The 26,612-nt window shown below is 49.8% G+C and overlaps 1 protein-coding gene across 1 annotated transcript in view; it reads left to right on the top strand.

Moving 5' to 3' along the window:
- The window catches only part of TLE3 (TLE family member 3, transcriptional corepressor), a 45,103-nt gene extending 21,519 nt beyond the window's left edge, over positions 1 to 23,584 (top strand). The window contains 16 exon segments of the mRNA XM_032232571.1: positions 3,658 to 3,720; positions 5,347 to 5,421; positions 9,996 to 10,200; positions 10,609 to 10,625; positions 11,584 to 11,706; positions 11,966 to 12,016; positions 12,300 to 12,446; positions 13,414 to 13,546; positions 13,941 to 14,128; positions 14,847 to 14,911; positions 15,195 to 15,444; positions 18,791 to 19,038; positions 20,795 to 20,942; positions 21,369 to 21,519; positions 21,873 to 21,949; positions 22,211 to 23,584. Coding sequence (XP_032088462.1) covers positions 3,658 to 3,720; positions 5,347 to 5,421; positions 9,996 to 10,200; positions 10,609 to 10,625; positions 11,584 to 11,706; positions 11,966 to 12,016; positions 12,300 to 12,446; positions 13,414 to 13,546; positions 13,941 to 14,128; positions 14,847 to 14,911; positions 15,195 to 15,444; positions 18,791 to 19,038; positions 20,795 to 20,942; positions 21,369 to 21,519; positions 21,873 to 21,949; positions 22,211 to 22,318 — 2,049 coding nt within the window. The 3' untranslated portion in view covers positions 22,319 to 23,584.
- Positions 23,585 to 26,612: the final 3,028 nt, after the last annotated feature.

Here is a 26,612-nt window from a genome sequence, read left to right as displayed (position 1 = left end):
CCGAAGCCCTAGTGGAAGCCTGGGATAGGTGGCCACTGGGGGCTTTGGATCATGTTGTGCCTTTGCAGCCTCGACCCGGTGTCAATCCCGGGTAGCTTCCCTGGTTTACCGAGGAGCTCCGGGAGATGAAACACCGGAAAAGACGCCCTAGAGAGTGGTTGGAGGGCCAGCCGGTCCGAATCTGATTGAACACTAGTAAGAATTCATAGTAAATCTACTTTGTGGCGATAAAAATGGCAAAACGGCACATTTTTCCACTCTTATCGCGTCCGCAGATAACTGCCCAGCCTCCCTGTTTAGGGTGACCCGCTCCTTACTTAATCAAGGAATTGGGAAAGACCCGTTGCATGGTAAGGCTGAAGAATTTGTTCAGTATCTGCAGGATAAAATTGCTCAGATCTGGATAGGTTTGGACTCTGACTGGGTAGATTCGGGCGAGTCGACAGGGATGAATCTTGTGGAAACCATCTGGGAATGAATTGACCCTGTGACCCCCGAGGGCATGGACAGGATTATGGGAGACTCAGTGCTACCACTTGTGTGCTGGACCTGTGTCCCTCTTGGTTAGTCTCGGCTTCCTGGGAGGTGACATGAGGCTGGCTCTGGGCGATTACTAACACTTCATTGAGAGAGGGGTTCTTTCCCACCGCCTTGAAGGAGGCGGTGGTGAGGCCCCTCCTTAAGAAGCCTTCCCTGGACCCATCTTCTTTAGCCAACTATCATCCGGTCTCCAACCTTCACTTTGTAGTGAAGGTTGTTGAGAGTGCGGTAGCATGTCAGCTTCTCCAGTTTCTGGGTGAAGCTGTCTACCTGGATCCGTTTCAGTCGGGTTTCAGGCCCGGATACAGCACGGAGACGGCATTGGTCGCGTTGGTCGATGATCTCTGGCGGGCCCGGGACAGGTGCTGCTCCTCAGTCCTGGTCCTGTTAGACCTCTCAACAATACCATCCTCAACCTTTCGATACCATTGACCATGGTATCCTACTGCGACGACTCGGGGGGTTGGGAGTGGGGGACACCGTTTTACGGTGGTTCTCCTACCTGTCGGATCAGTCGCAGTTTGTGTTGACTGGAGGGCAGGGATCAACCCCGAGGCGCGTCACTTGTGGGATGCCCCAGGGGTCGGTTCTCTCACCCCTCCTGTTCAACATATATGAAACCACTGGGTGAGATCATCCGTGGTTTTGGGGTATGGTATCATCAATATGCTGATGATACCCAACTTTTCATCTCTATCCCAAACCACCCAAACGATGCCCTCGACGTGATGTCCTGATGCCTGGAGGCTGTGCGGATCTGGATGGGAGGAACAGGCTCAAGCTCAATCCCTCCAAGACTGAGTGGGCTGTGGTTTCCGTCATCCCGATTTGTGCATCTTGTTCCATCTTTGATGATAGGGGGAGAAATGTTAGCCCCCTCAGAGAGGGCCCGCAATCTGGGCATCCTCCTGAATACGCGGCTTAGTTTAGAAGAACACCTGATAGCTGTGACTAGGGGGGCCTTTTACCAGGTTTGCCTGGTATGTCAATTGCGCCCCTTTCTGGATCGGGATGCTCTGTGCACAGTCACTCATGCCCTTGTCCTTTCTCGCCTGGACTACTGTAATGCTCTCTACATGGGGCTGCCCTTGAAGAGCACCCGGAGGCTTCAACTGGTCCAGAATGCGGCTGCACGGGTTATCATTGGAGCACCTAGGTGGTCCCATGTTACACCCCTTTTAGGCAGCCTGCACTGGTTGCCGGTTGTCTTCCGGGTGCGATTCAAGGTACTAATTATGACCTTTAAAGCGCTCCATGGCTTAGGCCCAGGGTACCTGTGAGACCACCTACTGCCACCGGTAGCCTCCCAGCGTCCAGTGCGATCCCACAGAGTTGGCCTCCTCAGGGTGCCAACGGCCAGACAGTGTCGGCTAGCGACCCCCAGGGGGAGAGCCTTCTCTGTGGCAACGCCTTCCCTCTGGAATGAGCTGCCCCTGGAGCTTCGTATAATCCCCGACCTCCGGTCCTTCCAACGCGCGCTAAAAAGTTGGCTTTTGCAGCAAGCCAGCCTGGCCTGAACAAAACAAAATAAATTATTGATCATTGTTAATTTTAATCAATTTTTTTTTAAAAAAGTTATTGTTAATCCGAATTGGGTTTGTTTGGGATATTCTATTTAATTCTTTTTAACTTTTGTAATATGTGTTTTTTTAATGTTGTACGCCGCCCTGAGTCCTTGGGAGAAGGGCGGCATATAAATCCAATAAACCAAACCAAACCAAACCAAAGATGCAAGCCTCTCTGCATCTGGGAATACGTTTCCCTCCCTCCTAATGACCTTGCAGAGCAATCCACAGATACACAGTGGTTTTGCTTTCGGGAAGGAGAAGAAGAGATCAAACGATACAGAATCTGAGTCTTCCTGGTGAAGATGTCCCAGCCTTGACCGACAGTTAGCTCTTGTGTCTTGTTCTGGCCAGGCAGCTGGCCGAGGCTGAGCAGGAGACAAGCATCTTCCCCAGGAATCCTGGACAGAAAGTGTCAGGCATGAACGACCAGGTGTCCCCACAGTGGAGTCCAAAGCAGCTGCTCTCCTATTGTACTCAGCCTACTTCACAGGAATCTCCCCACACTGGCAGCTTCTGCCTGGCCAAGGCTAAAGGATAGGAATCGGGGGGGGGGGGGGTTCCTCCTGAATGGGACGCTCTTACTCCCACCACAGCCATTCAGATGCCATGGCACTGAAAAATGGGATTGATGACCACTTCCCACATATATAATCACTGTAGTATAACCATTGTCATATGGCCAGAATTTGGGCACTTGGCCACTGACATGTATTTGTGACAATTGCCCTGTCCCAGGATCATGTGATCACCAGTTGCAACTTTCCCAGCTGGTTTCCACCTGACAAAGTCAATGGGGGAAGCAGATTCACTTAACGACCGCATAATTCACTTGTGCAGTGATTCACTTAACAAATATGGCTAAAAAAGGTCATAAAATGGGCCAAAAAGTCACTTAACGATTGCCTTGCTTAGCAACAGAAGAATTGGTCTCAATTGTGATCATAAGTCAAGGAGTACCTGTATATTTTAAATGCATTTCCATTTTATTCATACTATTTATTTTACCTTTATGGTTATTCTAATTAGAGCAACTTTTACTAATAAAAATAGAGACATCTTGATTTTTTAAAAATTATGTCATTGTTATTTGTTGGTTGCTTTGTGAGCAGCGGGAGATGGTTGTCTGTTGCCTGGCCTTGTAAGAAGCGGCCAATTTGAAACCCGGCAGGCGATCCCAGGAGTAATACGTAGCGTGATGTAATTTTTTCCAATGCAGCTCTGCTCCTCCAGCTCTGAGGATGGAGCTTCCACAAACGGCTCCACTTTCTCAAGCTTAGGCAGACCTCCTTGGATGAAGGCTGCTCCACTTGGCTCATTTCAGTGCCCAGCTGCGGGGGTGGTTGTGGCTGAGGGCAGGTGTGTTTAGATGCTTGCACATTTTTAGCTTCTGGGGTCTGCAAGTGGACCTGAGAATGATGCCCCATCCCAGGTTTGACTCCATTTTTCAAGTACTTGCAGTCTCTATAAATGCTGATTCCAGAAGTTTTTTTCTTCTGAAAAACGCAGTTGCCAATGACAGTCAATTGATTCTTTCTCTCCTCACTTTCAGACAGAGATTGCCAAGAGACTCAACACGATTCTTGCCCAAATCATGCCTTTTCTATCACAAGAGGTAAGACGCTCTTTGGAATGTGGGGAGACTTTGCAGGGCGGAAAGTCTAAGCCGGACTTGGGATGCCCTTCCACAGCGCCCACTGTCAAAATCTGTCTCCTGCATCTTACCTGGGCACTCCTAAGGAGCAAGGCAGGAGCAGGCCTGTGGCAGGAATGTCTTGGGCCCAGTTTGGCTTTTGCCTGGAGACAAGCATCTGTCCTCTCCCTTCTGTACCAAGCACTTTGGAACACTTTCCCCTCTTCTAAGGCCACCTGCTTGCAAAGCTTCCTGAGCCTGTCACAGTCCTGGTGGCCTGTTTCCTGTGCCAGGCCAGATGGCAGCCTGGTTTCCATATGCCCCTTAATAGCCTGGTTTTCTTGAATGAGGTGCGTGTGGGGCAAAGACCCAGAGACCCCATCTGCCAGCTTCTTAGCTATTGGTAACCACTTCGTTTCTGCGGCATTGGTTGCCTGCCTGCCCCTTCCACCCCCTTCCTTTTTGCTCTAGGGCAGCTTCTTTGTTTAGGCATGTTGGATGGTGATATTTAAGCTTCCCTTCCCCAAATATTGCTGTTTTAAAGTCTTGCCCACTAGACGCAATTGGCTTGAGCCAATTATGGGCCCTAATGCACTATTTACTTTTTCTCTTGCCAAGTCTAGCACATTTTTCCACTCTCTAAGCTACCATGTTTCCCCCAAAATACAACATGTCCTCATAATACAGCCATGCCACATTTTTCTGGTGGGCAAAAATATAAGTACCCCCCCCCATATAAGCCACCCACCTCCGGCCAGGCAGAGCGCCTCTCACCAACCTAGCAGTATCCCGAAGCCGCAGGAACCTGTGGGGAGGCAAAGGTGATCGCGTTGCTTGGTGCCTTCGGAATACTGCTAGATTGGTGAGCAGCGCTGTGCCCAGCTGAAGAGGCGGGTTGCCGGGCAGCTGCTCTCTTGCGAGCAGGCTCCCAAAGAGCCGGGCACAGCCTCATGGGCGAATGGCTGTGTTGCGCTGTCGCGGCTTGGCAATACCCCTAGTTCAGTGAATGGCGCTGTGCCCAGCTGCAAAGGGGTTTGCCGGGTGGCTGCTCGGGAGCGTAGTCGCTTCATGGATGTTGTGTTGCGCTGCTATGACAGTGCAACACAGCCATTCCCCATGAGGCTGTGCCTGGATCTTTGGGAGCCCACTTGCAAGAGAGCAGCCGCCCGGCAACCCCAAAACAATAAACCCTCTCCCCATAATAATGCCCAAGCCATATTTTGTAGGTAAAAAGAAAATAAGACCCTGTTGTATTTTTGGGGAAACACGGTAGTAATAGAGCTGCAATATTGAGAAATCTGTGACTGGTTCCTCTCATCCCTCACCCACCAGTCTGCCTGCTAGGGGCACAGCACTCCACCATCTGGACAGCCACAGATGCTCCCCCCCCCTTTTCTTCCTCCCTCCCTGTCAGTGCCATTTTCTTAATGACCAAGCAAGGACCCTCAAAAGTGTGGCTTGAGAATCCAGTGAGTTTTCTCTTTCTCACCAAGTTGCAAGAGCTCTGGACTTTTTCTGGGGCGATACCTCCAACTGCTGAATTGGCTGACTTCTGAATCACAGGTGTGCCCTCGGGAGGCTTCCATCTTTCTGCCTGTCTTTCCACAGCACCAGCAGCAAGTGGCTCAGGCAATTGAGCGGGCCAAGCAAGTGACCATGACGGAGCTGAATGCCATCATTGGGGTAGGTGGAGTTGTGATTGCCTCTCATTGAGGGCACTCACTCTGTTTCTGTTGGGTACCATGAACCGAGGAAGAAGGGCAGAATAAATGACAGATGAAGGAATAGCAGGGGGACTCATCAAATTTGCAAATGACACTAAACTGGCAGGAATAGCCAATACCCCAGAAGACAAGCTAAGGATCCAAAAAGATATTGACAGACTTGAACCCTGGGCCCTATCCAACGAAATGAATTTCAATGTGGAGAAAAGCAAAGTTTTACATTTAGTCAGGAAAAAAATGAATGACTTAAGTGTAGATTGGCAAAAGCTGGCTCAAAAACAGTAACTGTGAGAGGGACCTTGGAGTCCTAGTGGATGATCATTTGAATATGAGCCAGCAGTGTGTAGCTGCCGCCAAAAAGTTAATACAATCTGGGTAGTATAAACAGAGGCATAGAATCAAAATCACCTGAAGTATTAATACCACAATAAAGCTTTAGTAAAGCCACACCTGGAATACTGCAAATAGGTTTGGTCACCACACTACAAAAAAGATCTTGAGACTTTGGAAAAGGTTGAGAGAAGAGCAACTGAGATGATCAAAGGCCTGGAGACAAAAACATATGAAGGACAGTTGCAGGATTTGGGTTTGGCTAGCCTAGAGAAAAGAAGAATTAGGGGGTGACATGATAGCAGTGTTCTAATATTTGGGGGGCTGCCACAGAGAAGAAGGAGGTCAACCTATTTTCCAAAGCACCAGAGGGCAGGACAAGAAACAATGGATGGAAACTGACAAAGAGAGAAGAAACCTGGAATTAAGGAGAAACTTCCCAACAGGGAGGACAATTAACCAGTGGAACAGAAGTTGCCTTCAGAAATCGTGGGTGCTTCATCACTGGAGGTTTTTAAGAAAGGACCATTTGTCTGAAATGGTGTAGGATCTCCTGGACTAGAAGACCTCCAGGGTCCCTTCCAGCTCTGTTCTGTTCTATTCTCTCATCCCTCTGGGGAAGCATGTGTGAGCTGGCTGGCTGGCTGGCTGCCTTGGCCTGCTGGATTGTGGGCCTCCTACTTTATAGGACTCCTAGAAAGGGCACAGGGGGAAAGAAGGGGACAAATGCATCTTTAGCAAGTGATGGTGATATGCCAGTCAAAATGTGGGCATGGATTGTGCCACAGCAGGAAGCATCAGCTTTGGGTTACGGGTTCTCTGCTGTTGCACTGATGAAGGGAGTTGCTGCTTGTGGCCTTCGTTCCCTGGCTGTCCAACAGCGCATCTTGAAAAGCTGTCTTTATCCAGCAGTCATGGGGTTAATGGGAATTCCCCCAGAGCCATGTTCAAGCATTGCATTCATACATACATTCAGCCTAATATTAAGTTCACAAGATTTGCTCAGAGACCTCAGATATACAGATTAACAAAGTTGGAAGGGACCTTTGTAGGTCATCTAGTCCAACCCCCTGCCCAAGCAGGAGACCCTACACCATTTCCGACAGAGGGCAGTCCAGTCACTTCTTGAAAGCCTCCAGGGATGAAGTTCCCATCACTTCTGAAGGCAACTTCTGTTCTACTGGCTGATTCTTCTCTGTGTCAGGAAATTTATCCTTATTTCTGGGTTGAATCTCTCCTTGACCAGTTTCCATCCATTATTCCAGTAAGGTTCCTATGACTTCCCGTTCATCCCCCTGAGGTGATTGTTCTCTTTCTCTAATTAAAAATTGTCCTGAAACCCTCAGCCCTTCTGCTTTTATTGGGCTTGGTCTGTCTCTCTTTTCCCACCCTGGTGAAAGTGAACTTCTCTCAGATGGGGGGCTGAAAGCGAGGCCCCACCTTTGTAGGACTTGGCCAGCCAGTCCTGCTGGAGAAAAGACCGCCATTCTTAATGCCACGCATGTTAGCTAGGATCTTCGCCTCAGTGCTGGGAAGTTCTGCTTTGGGATTCTTGTTTGAAGGTCCTTGGGAGGGGCCAGGAATCAGAAAGGTCCCCCCAGTTGTATCGGCTTGGATGGGAAGAAACCAACTTGGTTGCTTTTGTTTTTGAATCATCCTTAGGTATTGGGAGCCTATCCCACAGAGGGCAAAAGGCCCTTTTTCCTTTTCTGCCTCCCCAGGACTGAATCCGTCCCTGCTCCAAAGCCTGAGTCTCTGCCTTATGCAGGCTGCAGGCTTTTCCTGTTTTGGTCCAACATGAGAGGCTTCCTCATAGATGGTTTTTTGGGAATTGTGCCAAGTGTTTTTTCCAATCTTTTGCAAGCCCATTTTTACAACCCTAAGAATGATCAGCTTGGTGGGATTTTTTTGCGGGGGGAGATGATCTCAAGCTGAAATTCTCAGGATAGCATTCCTCCTCTGCCTTTCAGAGTAGGATTGCCATTTCTGCCTCCTGATAGTTTGGGAAAGCATCGTCCTCCTTCTGGTCTTGCAGGAAGCAGAGGGAAGGCTGATGGGAGTAAAAACTCCACAGCTCTATCTGGCACATTAGAGAGTAGTTGAGTTACTAGTTTGTCTTTAAAATGCCACAAATACTTACGTTTTCCCCTCCTTTGAAAACTTTCCAAATAGGAATAGGATAGAAATCCTATTGCGGTAGCTTAAAATGCAGATGGAGTTACAGCCCCTCCCAGAACATTTCCTTCCCAGTTAGTGGGGGGTCTCTTGGACTGGGCATCCTGTTGAACCCACATCCCTAGTTAGTACTAACCTCCTGGCATGCAAGGAGCCCAAAGCCAGAAGGAAGCAAAACAAAGTGGGAGGGAGGGGCCGCTCCAGGCCAGCCTTTCTTCATGACCCTAACTGGGCTTCCCTCCCTCCCTCCCCTCCCCTCCCCTGCCCCCTTTGCTTCAGGCCTTTGAAGGGGAGCCTGATTCACTTTGTAGCTCTGGAAATGATTAGAGGGCTTGAGCAAATTTAATGAAAGTGATGAACCATTAAATCAGCTAACAAAGCCATGAAGCAGGATGTGCATAATCCAATTAAAACTGTTCAACATACCAAGATGTTCCACTGCCAGACTTCCTTACACATTCTTCCTGCCTCTTTGCCGAATACAGTGTATCTTTGGAGTGAACAATATGTCTGTTGATTGCTAGTTTTCCCTCCAGTAGGAACTGGCTCCAAGGCCAAGGTAGAGCTAGAGATATTTTTTGGGGGGTGGGGGGAGGATTGGAGCTCAGCAGTTGTCCAGCTGTGCAGATCAATCCTTTGACAGTGATATAAGAAGAAACACAACGTGGTGGCAGCTGACCAGGGCTGGGCATGATGTTTGATGAGCAAGAGGGTTGCAGAGTCCTGCCAGGGAGAACTGGAGGAATTGGGAAGAGATGAGCGGAAGGGCTTCTAGTTGGATGCCAGAGCAGTCCTGTCCTCCATTCCTTTAGAAGACCAGAACGCTTGGATGCCCTGCAGGGAGGCTGGCTTTGATAGAAGTTGGGGAAACGGGCCCTTTGGAACCAGCTGCTTCAAGAGAACCCTCCTTGCTTTGCGGAACAGGTTAACTTGATCTGGACCCAGGAGCCTACCTATTCCTATTCTGCAAATCCTCCTGCTTTGCTTTTGGGGGCAACCTGATCTGGCTGGGTTTTGGAGGTGGGAATGGAAGTGCCCTGCCTCCCAAAGGCCCTGTATGCCATTGTGTCATTTTGTCTTGTGTCTGATACTGAACAAACAGGAATAGTGAGAAATAAGTTCTGGTGTCCCCACTCCCAGTTCTTTTGGCAGCAGGAGTGCAAAAAGAGAATATGTTAACCGTAATATAACCACAGGTAAATGAACCAAGTCAGACTAGTGTTTTAGGCCCCTGCCTGCCTTCAACAAGCCAAGAGAGGGCGAAAGACCCTTCAGATAAGCCAATGGTCATTTAAGTAATAGTAAGTTATATGTAACATTTTAATCTTTATTCCACATAATCTCCCATTTTGCAAGCATTACATCCAAAGTTCCTTACCCACTGTCCATATTCAAAGCTTTACTTGCTCATTTTCCAGATTTAAGTTTCAATAACATTTTGTAGACTTTAGCAATAATATGTTCAACACTACCACACAATAGGATTTCCAAAACGTCTTCCAAGAAAAAACAGGAAGTCCAGTTGCCTCTTGAAAAAGCACCTTTGGGATATAGGATACCGTTCAGCTTTCAGCTGTTTGACAAACAGATGACCTGGCTGAAGGTTTCGCTCTAGCCTTTTGCTCATGCTGTAATGTCCAGCTCTTCTCAATGGTCTTTTTCCGAGACCTTTTTTAATGCTGTCTTAGGCAGAAATCTAGATTTTCTCTTGAAGTAAGAAATGTTTCACTAATGCTGAAACAATCCCTACCCTGAAATTGAATGAACACACCGAAACTGGTGATTTGCCTGTTTTCTAAGGCCTTTTGTGGAAGCTCCAGGAAGTCCTAAATCGTGAACTTAACAGTGGTCCCTCCTAATGTGCTCTCAATTCATTTGAATTCCGCCGTAGCTCTTCCTTCAGTGGCCTTGCAGGCGGGTGTTCTGGGAGGGGTGAACCTTCCCCCCCCCCCCGTCCCTCTGGTGAAGCGAAGGGGTCTCTGCAGTGTTTGGACTTCCTGCTGTTTCTCACTTTTGGCTTTTTCCCAGCAGCAGCAGCTCCAGGCCCAGCACCTCTCCCACACCCCTCACGGGCCCCAGGTACAGCTGCCGCCTCACCCATCAGGCCTGCCACCCCCAGGAATGCCCACTATCACAGGGAGCAGTTCGGGGCTCTTGGCCCTCGGGGCCTTCGGCAGCCAAGCACACTTGGCTGTGAAAGACGAGAAGCATCTGCACGATTTGGACCCTCGAGGTGAGGACATGCAAGCTGGCTTCCTCCTTCAGACTTTGGCCTGCCAGCCTCTTGCTTTCGAGTCTCTGGAGGCTCTTGAGTACCCTGGGAGGGAGGGGCTAAGGGTCAGCCAGTGCCCTCTCCCCAGAGTTCTTCCCAGACTAATGGGACTCTACCCAACAGCAACGTGAACGTTGCACTGGCTTCTCCCACTTCTTCCAGGTGTGTGCAAAGCGCTTGGTCTTCCTCTCCACTATTTTGTCTGGGCCCTGGTTGCTTCTCCAGAACAAAAGCCCAAATGGAACTTTTATTGAGCCAAGCCAGAAAGGCCCCCTTTGCAAGACTGATGTTCTCTTTTGTGCTTGTTTCTCTCCTGCCCCCTCTTGTCTTTCCTCTCCACTGCTGTGCCTTTGGCTGCATTCTGGAAAGACCGTGACTCCAGTGCGGTAAGTCTTTGTTTAGCCACCTCTATTTTTTGACCTTGGGTTGCTTTGTTAGTTGTCTGTCTTCTGAATCTGGCTGCCTGTCCCGTCCCGTCCCCCCCTTTCATCTAGGTAAAATCAAATTTTCTGGCCATTGAAGCGGTTGATTCCTGGGGAGTGTGTGTGCCCTTCTCTGCTCCTTTTTGATTCTGTCTTCCTGGCTGCTGACGTTTTGGACATAAACAGCAGCAGGATCCAGAGCCGAGGTGGCGCAGTGGTTAAATGCAGCACTGCAGGCTACTTCAGCTGACTGCAGTTCAGCAGTTCGGCTGTTCAAATCTCACCGGCTCAAGGTTGACTCAGCCTTCCATCCTTCCGAGGTGGGTAAAATGAGGACCCGGATTGTTGTTGGGGGCAATATGCTGACTCTGTAAACCGCTTAGAGAGGGCTGAAAGCCCTATGAAGCGGAATATAAGTCTAACTATTGCTATAATTAAGAACACGCCCCATTGGCTCCCCTTTTTCCTTGGGTCCTTTTCCCTCCATTTCCTACAATTTTGGCTGGATTGAGTGGAAGCACGTTGTGGCCATTAGGTTGTTTCTATGTTCAGTTGATCAACTGCCTTTCATTCAAGTGCCCAAGGTGGTGTGGAGAGCATGATCCATTGTGAGGTGGCTTGGACTGAGACCGAATGGCTGGCCTGCCCATCATCCCCTAGCAAGTTTCTAGGGCTGAGGGTGGATTGGACCCTGGTCTGTCCTGTGCCAGTCTTCTGTCATAGCATGGAACCATGCCCCAATCACTTCCCAGAATAGAATCAAGAGGCTTCTGCAATTTTCTAAAAGCTTCTCTCTATCTCCCTCCCTCCCTCCCTCCCTCCCTCCCTCCCTCTCCCGACACTGATTTCCGTATTCCTGATGTGAAAACATTTCTGGATCTGGGATCTGATTTATCACTGGCATTTTCTCCTGCTTCCCCAGAACACCTCCATTTCCCCATTGGAGAGCCTGCGTGCCGGCGAGAAGCACAGGGGCTGCTCAGACTATGCCGGCATTGAGCCCAAAAAGCGGAAGGCGGAGGAGAAGGAGGGCTTGAGCCGCTATGTGAGTCTTCTGCTCCAGTTGTCTTTTTGGGTCACTATTATCCAGTTGGCGGCAGCCACCAATCGCTCTTGTCAAGGAGGGCTCCGAATACTAGCCAAGCATTCTTCCCATGTCCCGTTTGGAAGATGAATGGCTGCGGCAGGGGGATGGAGGGGTGCGTGGAAGGTGCAGCCAGAGCAGTTAGGGGAGCTGCCTGGGGGCTGCTTCTGGACCTGGGCCTGGCTTCCTTTGACAAGCCCTCAATGGTTTCCTGTTTTAGGATAGTGATGGTGACAAGAGTGATGACCTGGTGGTCGATGTCTCCAATGAGGTAGGCCTGGCAGGGGCCCTTTCTTGCCCCTGGCACTGCACCCCATTCCCCAGAAGAGCGGTGGCAGCATCTGCAGAGGGAATGCCAGGGAACGAGGGCAGGCTATCCACCCCACGGAGACTGCTGAGGAGGAGCAGGCTTCCCTAGTTTCTTCCCTTACAATTTCTCGTGCCTTGTCAGTGCAAAAGAACTCAGAGGGTCTGGAGTCGCACTTGCAACCTCTCCAGTTAGGGGAAGGGGCCTTGGAGGGCTGCTTGTGCTGAGCCCTTGCTTTTGTTGCCAGGATCCGGCCACCCCCCGGGTGAGCCCCGCCCACTCACCTCCAGAGAATGGGCTGGATAAATCCCGTGGACTGAAGAAGGATGCCCCTAGCAGCCCAGCCTCCATTGCCTCCTCCAGCAGTATCCCTTCTTCCAAGACGAAAGACCAGGTGAGCCACAGCATGAACAGCCCCCACCTTTGTGGGGGGGGCTCCATCCCTCAAGTGTTTGTAGGGGGGGGCTCCATCTCCAGGTTCTCTGCTTGAACCTAAAAAAAGTTTATGCTGCCCGTCTCCCCTCCCAGGTGGTTAGGAGAGCCAGGCCTGTGAAAGAGCCGTAATGAACCAACTGTCAAAATAAAGCTTGCTTTCCCCACATCTAGAGACTAATTAACATACGATAAAGTATCTTCATTAGGCACTCGAATGGGAAACTCCCAACTTCTTTGAAGTAATTTTGGGAAAATTAATCCCATCTCCAATCTTCATTTATGGTTCAGAGAATACAGAGAAATTTCTCACCGGTGAATCTCAGTGTCAGCGTTCCAGAAAGACCCAATTCCAGTGAAAAACTCCCGAGGGTGGCATTTTCTCAAAGCTCCCATTTAGGCACATACAGGCACATCTGGGAAAACCCAAATCTGAGATTTCCGGGCTTTCCCTCAGTAAGTCAAAAGTCCAAACCCAACCCCTGCACCCCTCAGTCCTTCCCATGGTCCAATCCCCATCCGTCCCAACTCGAGAGGTCACTCCAGCCACTCCTCCTCCAGATGCAGGAATACCCTGACCTTGACCGAAAGAAGAATGCTATTATGTCTAACTACATTCCCTCTACTAAATCTCCCCTCCTTAATTTCCAAAGCAGAAAAATGTGGCAGCGTGGAAGCTTCCAGGGTTAATATGGCTTCCAAAGCTGATACTCAGTTCTGATTCCTTTTGACTCAGGATGGTGTAATGAAAAATCTTTAGCAAAATCTAAGATGTTTTACAATGTTTGCATCCTGTTTAAAGAAAGTGAATTTTAGAATTGAGTTTGAGTTTGAAAGGCAACCATATATTTTGTCCCTACTTAAAAACAGAAAAAGTTTAAATGCAACAGGAATAGTCAAACCTTCCCTCAAATCTTGTTTTGACTCAGAATGATAAATCCTCTACACCTGGTTTAAAGTCCAACACTCCCACGCCAAGGAGTGATGTACCAACGCCTGGGACAAGCAGCACTCCAGGCCTCCGACCGGCGCCAGGGAAGCCCCCTGGAATGGATCCCTTGGGTAGGTTGTGTTTCTCCTTGATCCACGGCTCTGCTTGCATCAAAAGATGGAGGGAGAGGTTTGGATTTTGAGGGCGGTTCATAAGACTCAGAATGGCGGACAAGAGGGGATCATCCAGACCCAGTTCAAGACCCAGCTGTTACAGCCCCTTCTCTTTAAAAGCCTCCAGTGCTCCATCAACTCCTGTCTCAGCTGGTCTGGGACTGAACAGCTCTTGCTCCTCAGAATTTTTTCTTGCACCCTGGCCGAAATTGGCTTCCTTGTCCTCTCCTCAGGGACCTTCCCCTGGGACTTCGGACAAATCACGGTACCAGCCTTGTTTCTTTTGCTCAATTTGATTGCGCAATCTTGCATTTTGTTTTTGACCGTTTGCCTATTCTTTGACTCTTTCTAGCATCTGCCTTAAGGACCCCCATCTCCCTCGCTAGCTCTTATGCTGCCCCCTTTGCCATGATGGGGCATCACGAGATGAATGGTTCCCTTGCCAGCCCTGGGGCCTATGCAGGATTGCACAACATCCCCCCTCAAATGACAGCTGCCGCCGTAGCCTATGGCCGGTCACCCATGGTGAGCTTTGAAGCTGTACGTAGGCCTTTACGCTCCTATCTATAGGGGGGCGGGGGGGCACATGGTTACCCCTGCAGGAAAGGAGAATGCTCGTTTCTTTTTTTTTTCATTGTTAAAATGCAAACTTAAAAAAAGGGGGGGACACAAAACAAAGCAAAACTAGAAATGTGCATAAAAAGAAGAAAAATCATATGCCTGAATTGTTCCCCCAATTGGAATACCGATAAATACATTTCAAGAATAATACCCACCCACCCCTACAAAACAGGACACAGTTTATGAACTTCTACAGCTCCGTTTACCCTGGGAAGTGGGCTGGGGGCTCCAGAAGGGCCTGGGGGCTGTGGCTTACCTTCAAAGCCAGAGCCACTCAAGGAGGAGGTCAGGGTATCTTGGATCAGTGGATCTGAGCTACTGCCAGCCTCTCACCTGAGGGGAGGCCTAGTTTTAGGACCAAGGGATCTGGATGAAGGCTTTCTTTATGGATGCCCAGATGTTCTGCAATTAAAACAACATCATGCAGATAACCTAGCGGGGAATTGGTATCTGTGCCATGCATTCTCCAAGTGGCATCTTAGGAGCCTTTGAGATGGAGGACCTGCACTGCAGATCTCTTGATTGGGATAGTTCTTCTCTGTCCTGCCTCTGATCGCTTGTGTTGAAATTCCAGGGGTTGAGGGGAAGACCCTTGTCTCCCTAGGATCAGAAATTGAGGCTGAAATCTTGTTTCTAGGTTGGCTTTGACCCCCATCCACCAATGAGGACGCCTGTCCTGCCCTCCATTTCTGGCGGCAAACCGTAAGTTGCTCTAAGCCTTTGTCCCCAAGTTCAAACTAAGAAAGGCAGCTTCTTAATAAAGATGGGGGTGGGATGGCTTCCAGAATGTGGCAAGTGCCACAAAGAAAGCCTGTAGGTGAGAATGATCTGTGGGTCTTTCCCAACAAGAACCAGCAGAGTCTTGAGGATGGAGCCTAAGGCGACCCTTGGTTTGTGGGTCGCGGTTAATTCAATTGTTGAAAAGGCTCTGGACAACAAGAGCTGTCCTTGTCTTCTCCCCCCCACCCCCCGTCCTCTTCCCCAGAGCTTACTCCTTCCACCTCAGCACAGATGGGCAGATGCAGCCGGTTCCCTTCCCTCAGGATGCCCTTGCTGGCCCTGGCATCCCCCGCCACGCCCGTCAGATCAATACCCTGAGCCATGGTGAGGTGGTGTGTGCCGTGACTATCAGCAACCCTACCAGGCATGTGTACACAGGGGGAAAGGGCTGTGTGAAGATTTGGGATATCAGCCAGCTGGGCACCAAGAACCCCGTCTCCCAGCTAGATTGCTTGGTAAGTGGCAGGGCTGGCAATTGTTTGAGCCTTGATTATAACCTGCATCAAGATCTGCACAAGGACGTCAGGCTGTCATTACCTACTGAGCTGTCAAGCAGGCTACTTGTGAGGCTCCCACCTCCAGTGGCTTCTGCTTGAAACAAACAACACATACACACACACACACACACACACACCACACAAAATCATCATCTTACATTACATCTTGTAGAAAGCCTTCCTACTGAGGCTTGACTTTCGGAAACCAATCCCCCACTGTAGGGAGGAGGAACTGATTAGTGGTTCCGCCCCAGACGCCTGATGGACCCCATGGGTTTTCAGACGGCGCTTGGGGTGATACCTGACACTCTCGTCCACAGTCCGGTCGAGTCCTTAGTCACTGCTTGGAATACAGCGGCTACGGAGGCTCTAAACCGGATTGCGCCTTTGCGGCCTCTCCGAGGTAGCGGATCCAGGAGAGCTCCTTGGTTTACTGAGGAACTCCAGGAGATGAAGCACCAAAAGAGACGCCTAGAGCGCCGCTAGAGGACCAGTAAATCTGAGTCAGACCGAGCACTGATGAGAGCCTATATCAGAGCCTATCTCGTGGCAATACGGGCGGCGAAATGTTCGCATTTTGCCGCTCTTATTGCATCTGCTGAATCGCGCCCACCCGCCTTGTTTAGGATAACCCGCTCCCTCCTGAAAGGGAGGGACGCGGATGAACCTTTACAAGGTAGAGCTGAGGAATTTGTTCAGTATTTAACGGATAATGTCACTCGGATTCGGACAGAGCTGGACTCCAATTGCACGGTACCAGTCAAGGTACCGGGGGAAGGTCTTGAGCGGAGTTTATGGACTGAGTTTCAACTTTTCGCGCCTGAGGAATTGGACAAGGCCATGGGAGCGGTGAGTGCCTCCACTTGTATACTGGACCCGTGCCCCTCCTGGCTGGTTTCGACCAGCAGGGAGGTGACACGTGGCTACATCCAAATGATAATTAATACCTCTCTCCTGGAGGGATCCTTCCCGCTCCTCCTAAAGGATGCGGTGGTGAGACCCCTCCTGAAGAAACCGTCTTTGAACCCAGCCATCTTGAGCAACTATCGTCCAGTCTCCAACCTGCCCTTTGTAGGGAAGGTTGTTGAGAAAGTGGTGGCCTCTCAACTCCGACAGTCCTTGGATGAAACCGATTATCTGGATCCCTTTCAGTCCGGTTTCAGGCCTGGTTACAGCACGGAAACTGCTTTGGTCGCACTGATCGATGATCTCTGGTGAGCCAGGGATAGGGGTCAGTCCTCTATCCTGGTGCTCCTTGACCTCTCAGCGGCCTTCGATACCATCGACCATGGTATCCTTCTGCGACAGTTGCGGGAGGTGGGAGTGGGAGGCACCCTCCTACGGTAGTTCTCCTCCTACCTCTCGGACAGGTCGCAGTCGGTGTTGGGCAGAGGGCAGAGGTCGACTCCTAGGCCCCTCAACTATGGGGTGCCGCAGGGTTCGGTCCTGTCCCCCCTCCTATTTAACATCTACATGAAGCCCCTGGGTGAGATCATACGACGGCACGGGATTAAATACCACCAATATGCGGACGACACACAATTGTATCTGTCCGCCCCGTGCAAACTCAGTGAAGCGGTAGAAGTGATGTGCCAGTGCCTGGAGGCTGTTAGGGTCTGGATGGGAACGAACAAGCTTGCGCTCAATCCCAACAAGACTGAATGGCTATTGATGCTCCCTCCCAAAGATTGGCAAACTATTCCATCTCTCAGGCTGGGGGGTGAAATTATATGCCCCTCAGAGAGGGTTCACAATTTGGGAGTCCTCCTGGACCCACAGCTGACTTTAGATCACCATTTGTCGGCTGTGACCAGGGGGGTCTTTGCCCAGGTTTGCCTGGTGCACCAATTGCGACCCTACCTGGACCGGGAGGCACTTCAGATAGTCACTCATGCCCTTGTCACCTTAAGACTGGATTACTGTAGCACGCTCTACATGGGGCTGCCCTTGAAAAGTGTTCAAAGACTTCAGTTAGTCCAGAATGCAGCCACGCGAGCGATTGTGGGTGCATCCAGGCACACCCACGTTACACCTATCTTCCGCAAGCTGCACTGGTGCTAGTCGTTACTTATAAAGCCCTGCATGGCATCGGACCTGGGTACCTGAGAGACCGCCTCCTGCCAATTACCTCCCAAAGATCGATTCGATCTCACAAGCTTGGCCTTCTCCGGGTTCCATCGGCCAGCCAATGCTGGCTGGCAACCCCCTGGGGGAGAGCCTTCTCCGTTGCTGCGCTGGCCCTCTGGAATGAGCTCCCCGTGGAGATCCGGACCCTTACTACCCTCCCGGCCTTCTGTAAAGCTACCAAGTCCTGGCTGTTCTGACAGCCTGGGGGCTTTGTAATATCCAGCCCCGTCTCAGTTGTGAATGTTGTGCATTTTTAAATTCTTTGTATTGTCTTATTTATTTCCCTTTCCCTGTTTATTGTGAGCCGCCCGGAGTCCTTCGGGAGTGGGCGGCATACAAAACTAATAAACAACAACAAACAACAATTGGTTCAATTAGCTTTCGTGCATCTCTTCCACAGTCATTACTTATATTCATATCAAATGTCAAAAATTCTTAATGAGTCTTACTATCAACATAGCATAGTTCTCATTTGACTGAAATTGTTTTAGTGTCCTTTTACCTAAAATAATCCATAGTTAAAAACACAACCACCTGATGGCATTCATTAATTATTACATTAATAATCATTAATCATCATTAATTCTTTTAACTGTGACATCTGATGGAAAAGGGAGGAGGACATCCCCCGCCCTTCCTGGCTTTGCTGGCCTTCCTGAAAGTGCCAAATACACAGCCATGCCTCTGAGTCATGGGCCAGGCGGTGGGGGGAGCCCCCCTTGAGGGGATGATTCCAGGTTTTGGCGACCATGAAGAGTGTTGGTGGGATTTCCTATCAGTTTTGTGGTCGTGGTTGTTGGCTGCCCAGAAACGAGGGTGGCTGGGAGGCCATAAGGAAAAATTCCTTCACTAGCTTCCTGCAGCAGCAGGATGGACGGCATGGCCTTTGGGGGGGGGGGGGGGGGAGAGGAAGAACATTAGTTTCTGAGAGTCAGAGAAGATGTAAGTGGAGATGAGAGCACTAATTAGGGTGAGCCAATCTCATTGCTCTTTTAGGGGAAAGAGATGGTGGTGGTGGTGGGTTTTTTTTAAAAAAATAACCAAGCTAACTGTGGCCCTTTTAGCCTTGCCGACATTTCAGCCTTGTCTTGCTTTTTCCACGAAGAGTTCTCCCAATATCATTCAAATGGGGGGCTCTTCCTGCCCTCATTTTCATTGCGGATATTTCTCTCTTCAGAACAGAGACAACTACATCCGTTCCTGCAAACTCCTTCCAGATGGGCGCACACTTATTGTGGGGGGAGAGGCCAGCACCCTCACCATTTGGGATCTGGCTTCCTCCACCCCCAGAATCAAGGCAGAATTGACCTCCTCCGCCCCTGCCTGCTATGCCTTGGCCATCAGCCCAGATGCCAAAGTCTGCTTCTCTTGCTGCAGTGATGGGAACATTGCTGTCTGGGATCTCCACAACCAGACCTTGGTTAGGTGAGCTTCTCCAAATCTGGGGGGTTGCTGGCATGAGGGGTTTTCAGGTGGCTTCCATGTTCTTTTGTTTAGAAGAAGGCTTCTCACAGTCTGGCATTACAAAATTATGTCCACTGGGAAATAAAGGAGGAGAAGCCGAGTAGGGACCAGAAGAGCCGCTTCTTCAAAGCCCTTCCTTGCTTGTCAGCATTCATCCTGTGCTCGTCCTCAGGACTCATTCCTTACCTTGCTTGGCTCTTCCGTCTTCCAGCCGGATACCTGAGAATTCCTCCGGGATGTCGCCCAAAGGCTTCTCATCCTTACAAGGGGAGAAATTTGGGCTCGTGAATCCCCAGATTCTGCTGGAGGAGAAAGTGGCCAAGGAAACCTTTGCCCAGGTTTATCTGCTCTGCCGATTGTGTCCTCATCTGGACCAGGGTTCCTTTCTCATAGCCACTCGTGTATGGAGTACTGCATTGGGCTGTTCTGGGGCTGCCATTGAAGACTACTCAGAAGCTGGGAGGGATCAGAATGCAGCCCTAGGGGTGATTACAAGCAGTCACGGTATCAGACTTGGGCTAGTTACCAGTGAGCATCTGGGTACAATTGAAGCCTATATTAAGCCATGGGGTCTGGTTATCCCAAGACTGCCCTTCTCCCTTTATGTCTGCCCAGGGTCCCGTCCTTAAAACAGGGTCATTTAATGCAGAGGTCACCAACTGGTTGTCCGCGAGAAAAGTTTGGTGGTCCACAGAAAAATTATTTGCATTATTTATATTGCACTAAATCAGGGGTCCTCAAACTACGGCCCTTGGGATGGATACATGCAATGAATGCTTGTGTTGCTGCAGAGAATCTCCCCCTTCGGGGTCTTTTTGTGAGGGTCGGAGGGGGGGCGAAATTCCCACTTGGGGTCTGCTTCAGCCTCTTGATGGGGGGCTTTGGGTGAAGGCTGGAGGGAAGCACCGCTGGTGGCAAAGAACCTGAGGGCCTCGTTCCAGTGGGACTGCTTCATGGCCTGGAACTGGCTGACCATCTCAGCCCTCTGAGCCTCCAGGCGCCGGTACCTGGCCTTGCACTCCCGCAGGTCTTCCCTCTGCTTGGAAAGCCTCTGCTCGTAGTCCTCAGTGAGGTGTTTCTGCTGAGCCTCCTTTTTGGTCATCCAATTTGAACTGAGCTGTTTTGCCAACTCTTTCTCCTGGTGGCTGCTTACCTCCAGCAACTGCTTCCTATTGGGACCCTAAGGAGCCCGGGTAGGCAGGCGAGGAGGGGCTGGGAGGGGAGGGGCGAGTAGAGGCTAGTAAGGTGCCCCACGTGAGTGACATTGAGTTGGCCACGTCCACCCAATGGACGTGGCCAACTCCTTTCATTAGGAAGATCATATTTAAAATTATGAATTTAGTGGCCCAAGAGTTCCGAAAGGTTGGTGACCCCTGATCTAATGAATCCTAGGATATGTACCGTCTGGGTGTTGTCACTTCCCCTCTGGAGCAACATCCCCCAGGGAGTTTGTGTGGCCTGACCGTGTGGTCCTTGGAGTGAAAGCCTGCCCTTCCCCAGGTGCTGAGGTGCCCTTTCCGTGGGCCTTTTGCATGATTAGACTTCGTTACTTGTTTTATTGCCCACCGTCTTACATGGGGGGGGGGGGGGTGTTATAGGGTTTTTATTGTAAACTGGCCAGAATGAACTGAATGGCTCTATAAATTTCATAAGAGAAGTAAGAAGAAATAAGAGAAGATTCAGAAACCCTCTTTCCTTCTCTTGGTTCCCTTCTCAGGCAGTTCCAGGGTCACACCGATGGTGCCAGCTGCATCGACATCTCCCACGACGGCACCAAACTCTGGACGGGGGGCTTGGATAACACCGTGCGCTCCTGGGACCTTCGGGAAGGCAGGCAGCTCCAGCAACATGACTTCACCTCCCAGGTGAGTTTTGCCTTGGCCACAAAGGCCCAACCTCTCTGAGCCAGAGTCTTTGCAGGGAGGAAGAGCTAAAAGGACCGTCCAAGAAGTGCCAGGTTGATGGAGGTTGATTCTAGGACCCAAAAGAGCCTGGTGGAGGCAGGGGGTTATTGGTGGCCCATCAAGCAGCTACCAAACTTGCTCCTGGAATCCCAGCCTGAGTTGGATTTAAAATTCATGAAACCCAACAAGGGGCCTCAGTTTGCAAGGCAAAGCCAGGCTGAAATAAGAAATAACCTGATGTAGGAAAAGAGGGAGGGCTGTCCTGGGGACATTTCCTTTTGGGGGACAGGCAGCCTGGCAGCAGAACCAGCCCTCCCCCCTTTCTCCTCCTTGCTTTGGTTGAGTCGAGAGGCACCTCGGAACAGCTGCCCCTTGTCTTCTTGGTAGATCTTCTCGCTTGGCTACTGCCCAACAGGCGAGTGGCTTGCAGTCGGATTGGAGAGCAGCAATGTGGAAGTGTTGCATCACACGAAGCCTGACAAATATCAGCTGCACCTGCATGAAAGCTGTGTCCTCTCCCTGAAGTTTGCCTATTGTGGTGAGTGCCTCTTGGGCCGAGGGTACAATTCAGTGGCAGGGATTGAATCTCGCAGCTTGGTGGTCCTGGATGCAGGAAAAGGCTGCTTGAGACCTGGGAGGAACCAGATGTTTCCTGAAGCTGCAATTAAGCATCTGCAGCTGGCTTTTTATCCCTGCAGCAGGAAGGGAAGGCAGGTAGATGTCCTGCCCATTTTGAGAACAGGTGCGAATAGGAGCAGGGAATAGGCCTGGGTCACCTGTAGCACAGGCTTCCTGGCAGGAAGTTAAGAAAGTCCTTTGGATTAATGGTGCTCTCCGCATTCTTGCCTTGTTTTCTTGTTGGGGAAGCTAACACCCGCTTTGTGTCTGTAGGAAAGTGGTTTGTGAGCACGGGTAAAGACAACCTTCTCAATGCCTGGAGGACCCCATATGGAGCCAGCATCTTCCAGGTGAGAGCCTTCCCCTGGGTTTGGGGAAGGGGGAAGGCTGATAGGGCAGCAAGCGTGGCTCCTCTGAGTCTTGGGTAGTCTGCAACGCCCCCTGTTCTGTGCCAAGAGAGCCACCTGCATGCTTGTTCTCCATTTTCTTGTGCCTACACACAGTTGCAGAGGCATGTGCATGCAAGCGCCGACAAGACACTTGCTGATATTACTGTCTGATCCTGTGAAAACTAAAAGGGATTGTTTTTTCTTTTTCTTTTCCCCATCAAGTCAAAAGAATCATCTTCCGTTTTAAGCTGTGACATTTCAGCAGATGACAAATACATTGTCACAGGTTCGGGTGACAAGAAGGCCACAGTTTACGAAGTAATCTACTGAGTAGCTATGACTTGGCTAATGACTCTGGCAGAAGAACGCAAAAGGAGAGCATCTGAAGAAGGGTCCTTTGATGCCCTCTGGAGGGCTTTATGACCTGGTTGGATCTTTTGGAAGGGACTTTGAAGCTCAATCCAGCTGATCAGTGGCAACGCATTGTCCATGCTGGTTTGTGTTTTTCTCTTGGTCCTTAGGCCTCACGCCAGTGATCAGAAGGTAGCTAACACCCTGGATGTGCATTCAGGAGGGGCCCCGGGGTCTCCTTTCCCCATCAGACTTGTAGGAACTGTAGATAACAGGAGCTTCATGCTGAGGCTTCCTTGGTCTGCTGGTCAGCAGCGTGTTGTCACCCTCTTTGATTTCTGCTGCTGCTTCCTTGGTCTGCTCTTGCTGTGAACTGCTTCTGTTTGGCTTCCATTCTGGTGGTAGCCACCATTATTTTTCTCCCAACCCTCCCCTCCCTTCCCCTTGAAAATATGCTTGGAGATACTCTTACCAGCCTCGTGACCAGCCTGAGCAAAGGTGTCCTCCATGAAATGGTTTTTTCTCTTGGATGTGTGAACTGGTTCTTCTGGCGTTGAGTCTTCTCAGGGCCAGGTTTGAGCCGTCAGCTGGACCCTTCTCTCCTGATTCTGATGGCAGCGGAGAAGTTGCCGTTTCCAAAGCACTTGTCAGTCGGGGCAACAGAATGCCTTGCCCCCCTCCCCCAGTGGGCCCTTGCCCATTGCAGCCTTCAGACCCAGACACTGAGAGGACGGGGGGGGGGGGTTTGGGGACGCAACCGTTAACTAATAACGCTCAGGGAGCAAAGAAATAGCAACTTGTGGTGGGTTTTTTTTTTTTTTACTCCAATGAAAATTAAGTAATAGATAATAATGTTTAAATGCAGGTTGTTTTTTAAGTTGACTAATGAACATGGTTTTTTTATGGGATGGTGGACAGTGGGATTTCTTTGGCTTTTGGCAATCTGTGTTTCAGCCTGTTGGCCTGAGTGAAAGTTGTATGTGGGGAAGGGAGCAGGGAGGGAGACCCGTTTCTGGCATTTTTGTACTAAAGGAGAAAATAAAATTAAAATTAAACACAGGAAATTACGTATTTGTGTAGCAGAAAATCTTGCCTTGTAATGTAGCATATGAAAAAGAATTTTTATACCACATTTTATGGATTATTTTTTAATTGTTGATTTTGATCTGGTTTTTAAAAAGGTAACTGTAGCTTGATGGTGAAAAAACTACCTGTTTCTATTAAAGGCCCTGCTGATACACAAAGGCAGATGGAGTGGAAGGTTCTTTGTCTGGGGGGCCAAATCCTTTTTCTTCCCCTGAAAAGAACCGGCAGGCCGAAGGGGCTGAAGCTAGATTGCGTGTGGCTGGGTTGGATCATGGAGATGCCCTCTGCATTTTTCTGCATGTGACCAAGATAAACAGGAGCATTCATGTATGTAGTTACGGGTTAGCTCCCCCAATGGAGGGCAGAATTGTTACAAATCATGATTCTGCTTTGTTCTGGTCTACATTTTTACGCTAATTAAACTTTGCAAATGAGCAGGTTTCCAATATCTTGAGGTGTGAAAAGTAATCACTTTTCAACCCAGCGATAGCTTCCCCAGTGACCTGCTTTCTAGCAGAAATTCATTCTTAGCATCCCACTTCAAGAATATCCATACCCCAAACGTTCCCTGTTTTCCCATCGTTTGTAGACTGTATCCCCTTATTATTCAAACTGTCCTGTTTCCCACCTTTATCATGATCAGCCTTTTTCAACAGACACTGGCAGACCTTTATGTCCCACTGTGAGTGGTCTCTGGAGAAAACGATACAGCATACCTCAGTCTGATGAGCCAAGGTGGCGCAGTGGTTAAATGCAGCACTGCAGGCTACTGCTAGATCAGCAGGTCAGCGGTTCAAATCTCACCGGCTCAGGGTTGACTCAGCCTTCCATCCTTCCGAGGTGGGTAAAATGAGGACCCAGATTGTTGGGGGCAATATGCTGACTCTCTGTAAACCGCTTAGAGAGGCCTGAAAGGCCTATGAAGCGGTATATAAGTCTACTGCTATTGCTATTGCTATTGCTATTGATACACTGTGATCCAGGCATTGTTTACTTCAGTTTTCTTTTGAAAATGTCAGTGCCATCATTTCCCCTTTACTGCACACTGTTCTCAGCAAAAGCAATGCACTGTCAATAAAAAACCTCCATCCAGAAGCGGAAGCATCCGTGAAAATGCAGCCCTCCAGGAGAGCATCTGCTGAGCCACTGCAGGGCCTCCTTTCTCTATCCAGAGGACATCAAGAAGAGGCTCTCCTGACTGTGGTATCCTTGAGTGCAAATAGCTGATCCACCTTCGGTTGCCTGCAACTTCTGAACAACCTTCAAAGACAGCAGAACGAAGAGCCGAGGTGGCACAGTGGTTAAATGCAGCACTGCAGGCTACTTCAGCTGACTGCAGTTCTGCAGTTTGGCTGTTCAAATCTCACTGGCTCAGGGTTGACTCAGCCTTCCATCCTTCTGAGGTGGGTAAAATGAGGACCCGGATTGTTGTTGGGGGCAATATGCTGACTCTGTAAACCGCTTAGAGAGGTCTGAAAGCCCTATGAAGCGGTATATAAGTCTAATTGCTATAAGTCTAATTGCTTTTCATAGCCAAACCAGTGCTCAAGACACCCCGATTCCAACTCAGCCATTTGTGGCCCAGGCTGATGCTAGTGATGTAGCAGTAGGGGCAGTAAAGGAAAAAGTCCCCCCGCACATATGTGCTAGTCGTTCCTGACTCTAGGAGGAGGTGCTCATTTTTTTACTTGCATTTTTACATGCTTTTGAATTGCTAGATTGGCAGAAGCTGGGACAAGTAAAGGAAGCTGTTATGCGGCACTAGGGATTCAAATTGCTGACCCATCTGATTGACAAGCTCAGCGTTTTAGCCACTGAGCCACCTTTCAGTAGGGGCAGTACTAATCCAGAAAAACCAACAGGGCAATCTGCAACCATAAGTCTACTCCTCTCATAAGCTTTATGAAGTAGAGGGGAGGTGGGCAGTGAGGGAGAAGGAGGCATACATCGTGAGATGGACACTCCTCACATGGAGGCAATTCCGAGAAGGCAGTAGAATACACTTCAAGGTCTATCTAGATGGATCTTAAAAACCTAGAAGCATTGAAAATCCCATGAAAACTTTCCCCCAAACAAGTTAGATGGATACAGTACTTCAGAGGTGGATTTCAAAAATTTTTACTACCGGTTCTGTGGATGTGATCTATTTTGTGGGCATGGCTCAGCAATCATGTGACTGGATGAGTGTGGGCAACTTGTAAAATGTGGTGAAACTCACCAACACTCTTGCTTACCAACCAAAATTTTGGGTCCTCGCCCTCTTCCTCCAACAGCGCCAGGGGGTCTGGGCGATTAACGGGGGAGGGATCCCCCTCCTCCAGAAGCCCAGCAGATCTGCCCTGGTGCTGAGCCTTTGGGGCTGCTTCCCCCGAGGCCTTGCTTTTGCCTGCCATCCTGCTCCTCCCTTTGGCCTTGTTCCTGGTGTTGGCCAGAGCTACCGTGTCCTGAAGGCCTGATGCCGTGGTGGGCATTCCAGCCCCAGCGTCTGGCTAGCTGATGCAGGCTTTGTTGGATTAGCCAGTTGGAGCCCTCTCACAGAAAGGTTGCTTGCATTGGGAAACACCACCCAAGCAAGCCGAGAGAAAACGCTCTTTGCGACTCATTAGCTCCGCTGTGGAAGGCGGAGGCTGCACGGCAATATCTGGATAGATGGATATCTTATAGAGATGCTGCATCAGTTTTGGTGGCCTGGCATGAAAAAGGACATAGGAAAATATGTGGCAAGCTGTCCTGTGTGTGCCAAGGCTAAAAGATGGCCTGGCAACCCCTCTGGCCTATTACAACCATTAGCTGATCCTGTAGCCCCACGAAAGGAAATACCCATGGGCTTCATTGTAGAGTTGCCTGAGAGCTCCAGCAATATGGTGATCTGAATGGTGACTGACCTTTTCTCTAAGCAAACCTATTTTAGAGCATGAGGGAAAATTGGTTCACAAAGGAGGTCTCCCTTGAACGACGGCAGCAGAAAAGTTACAATTACTTTCAATGGTGTGGCTTGTGGATGCTACCTCAATGTTTAAAGCATTTTCATTGCATAAACGTGTGAATATTTTGGCCTTCAGAATGTGCTTACACAGAATGAGTGTGAAAGGAAAAGGAACTGTTCCATGCTCCGAATAAATGAGGTCCTTCCTCTTAATATGGCCAGGGCAGATCAGAAAGGGCACTGAAGGTAGGAAGCTATGAA

The sequence above is a fragment of the Thamnophis elegans genome, chromosome 16, assembly GCF_009769535.1.
Source record: "Thamnophis elegans isolate rThaEle1 chromosome 16, rThaEle1.pri, whole genome shotgun sequence".
In the NCBI taxonomy this organism is placed as follows: domain Eukaryota; kingdom Metazoa; phylum Chordata; class Lepidosauria; order Squamata; family Colubridae; genus Thamnophis; species Thamnophis elegans.
Note: the sequence above shows the minus strand (reverse complement) of the source record. Positions and strands in the feature narration are given on the sequence as shown.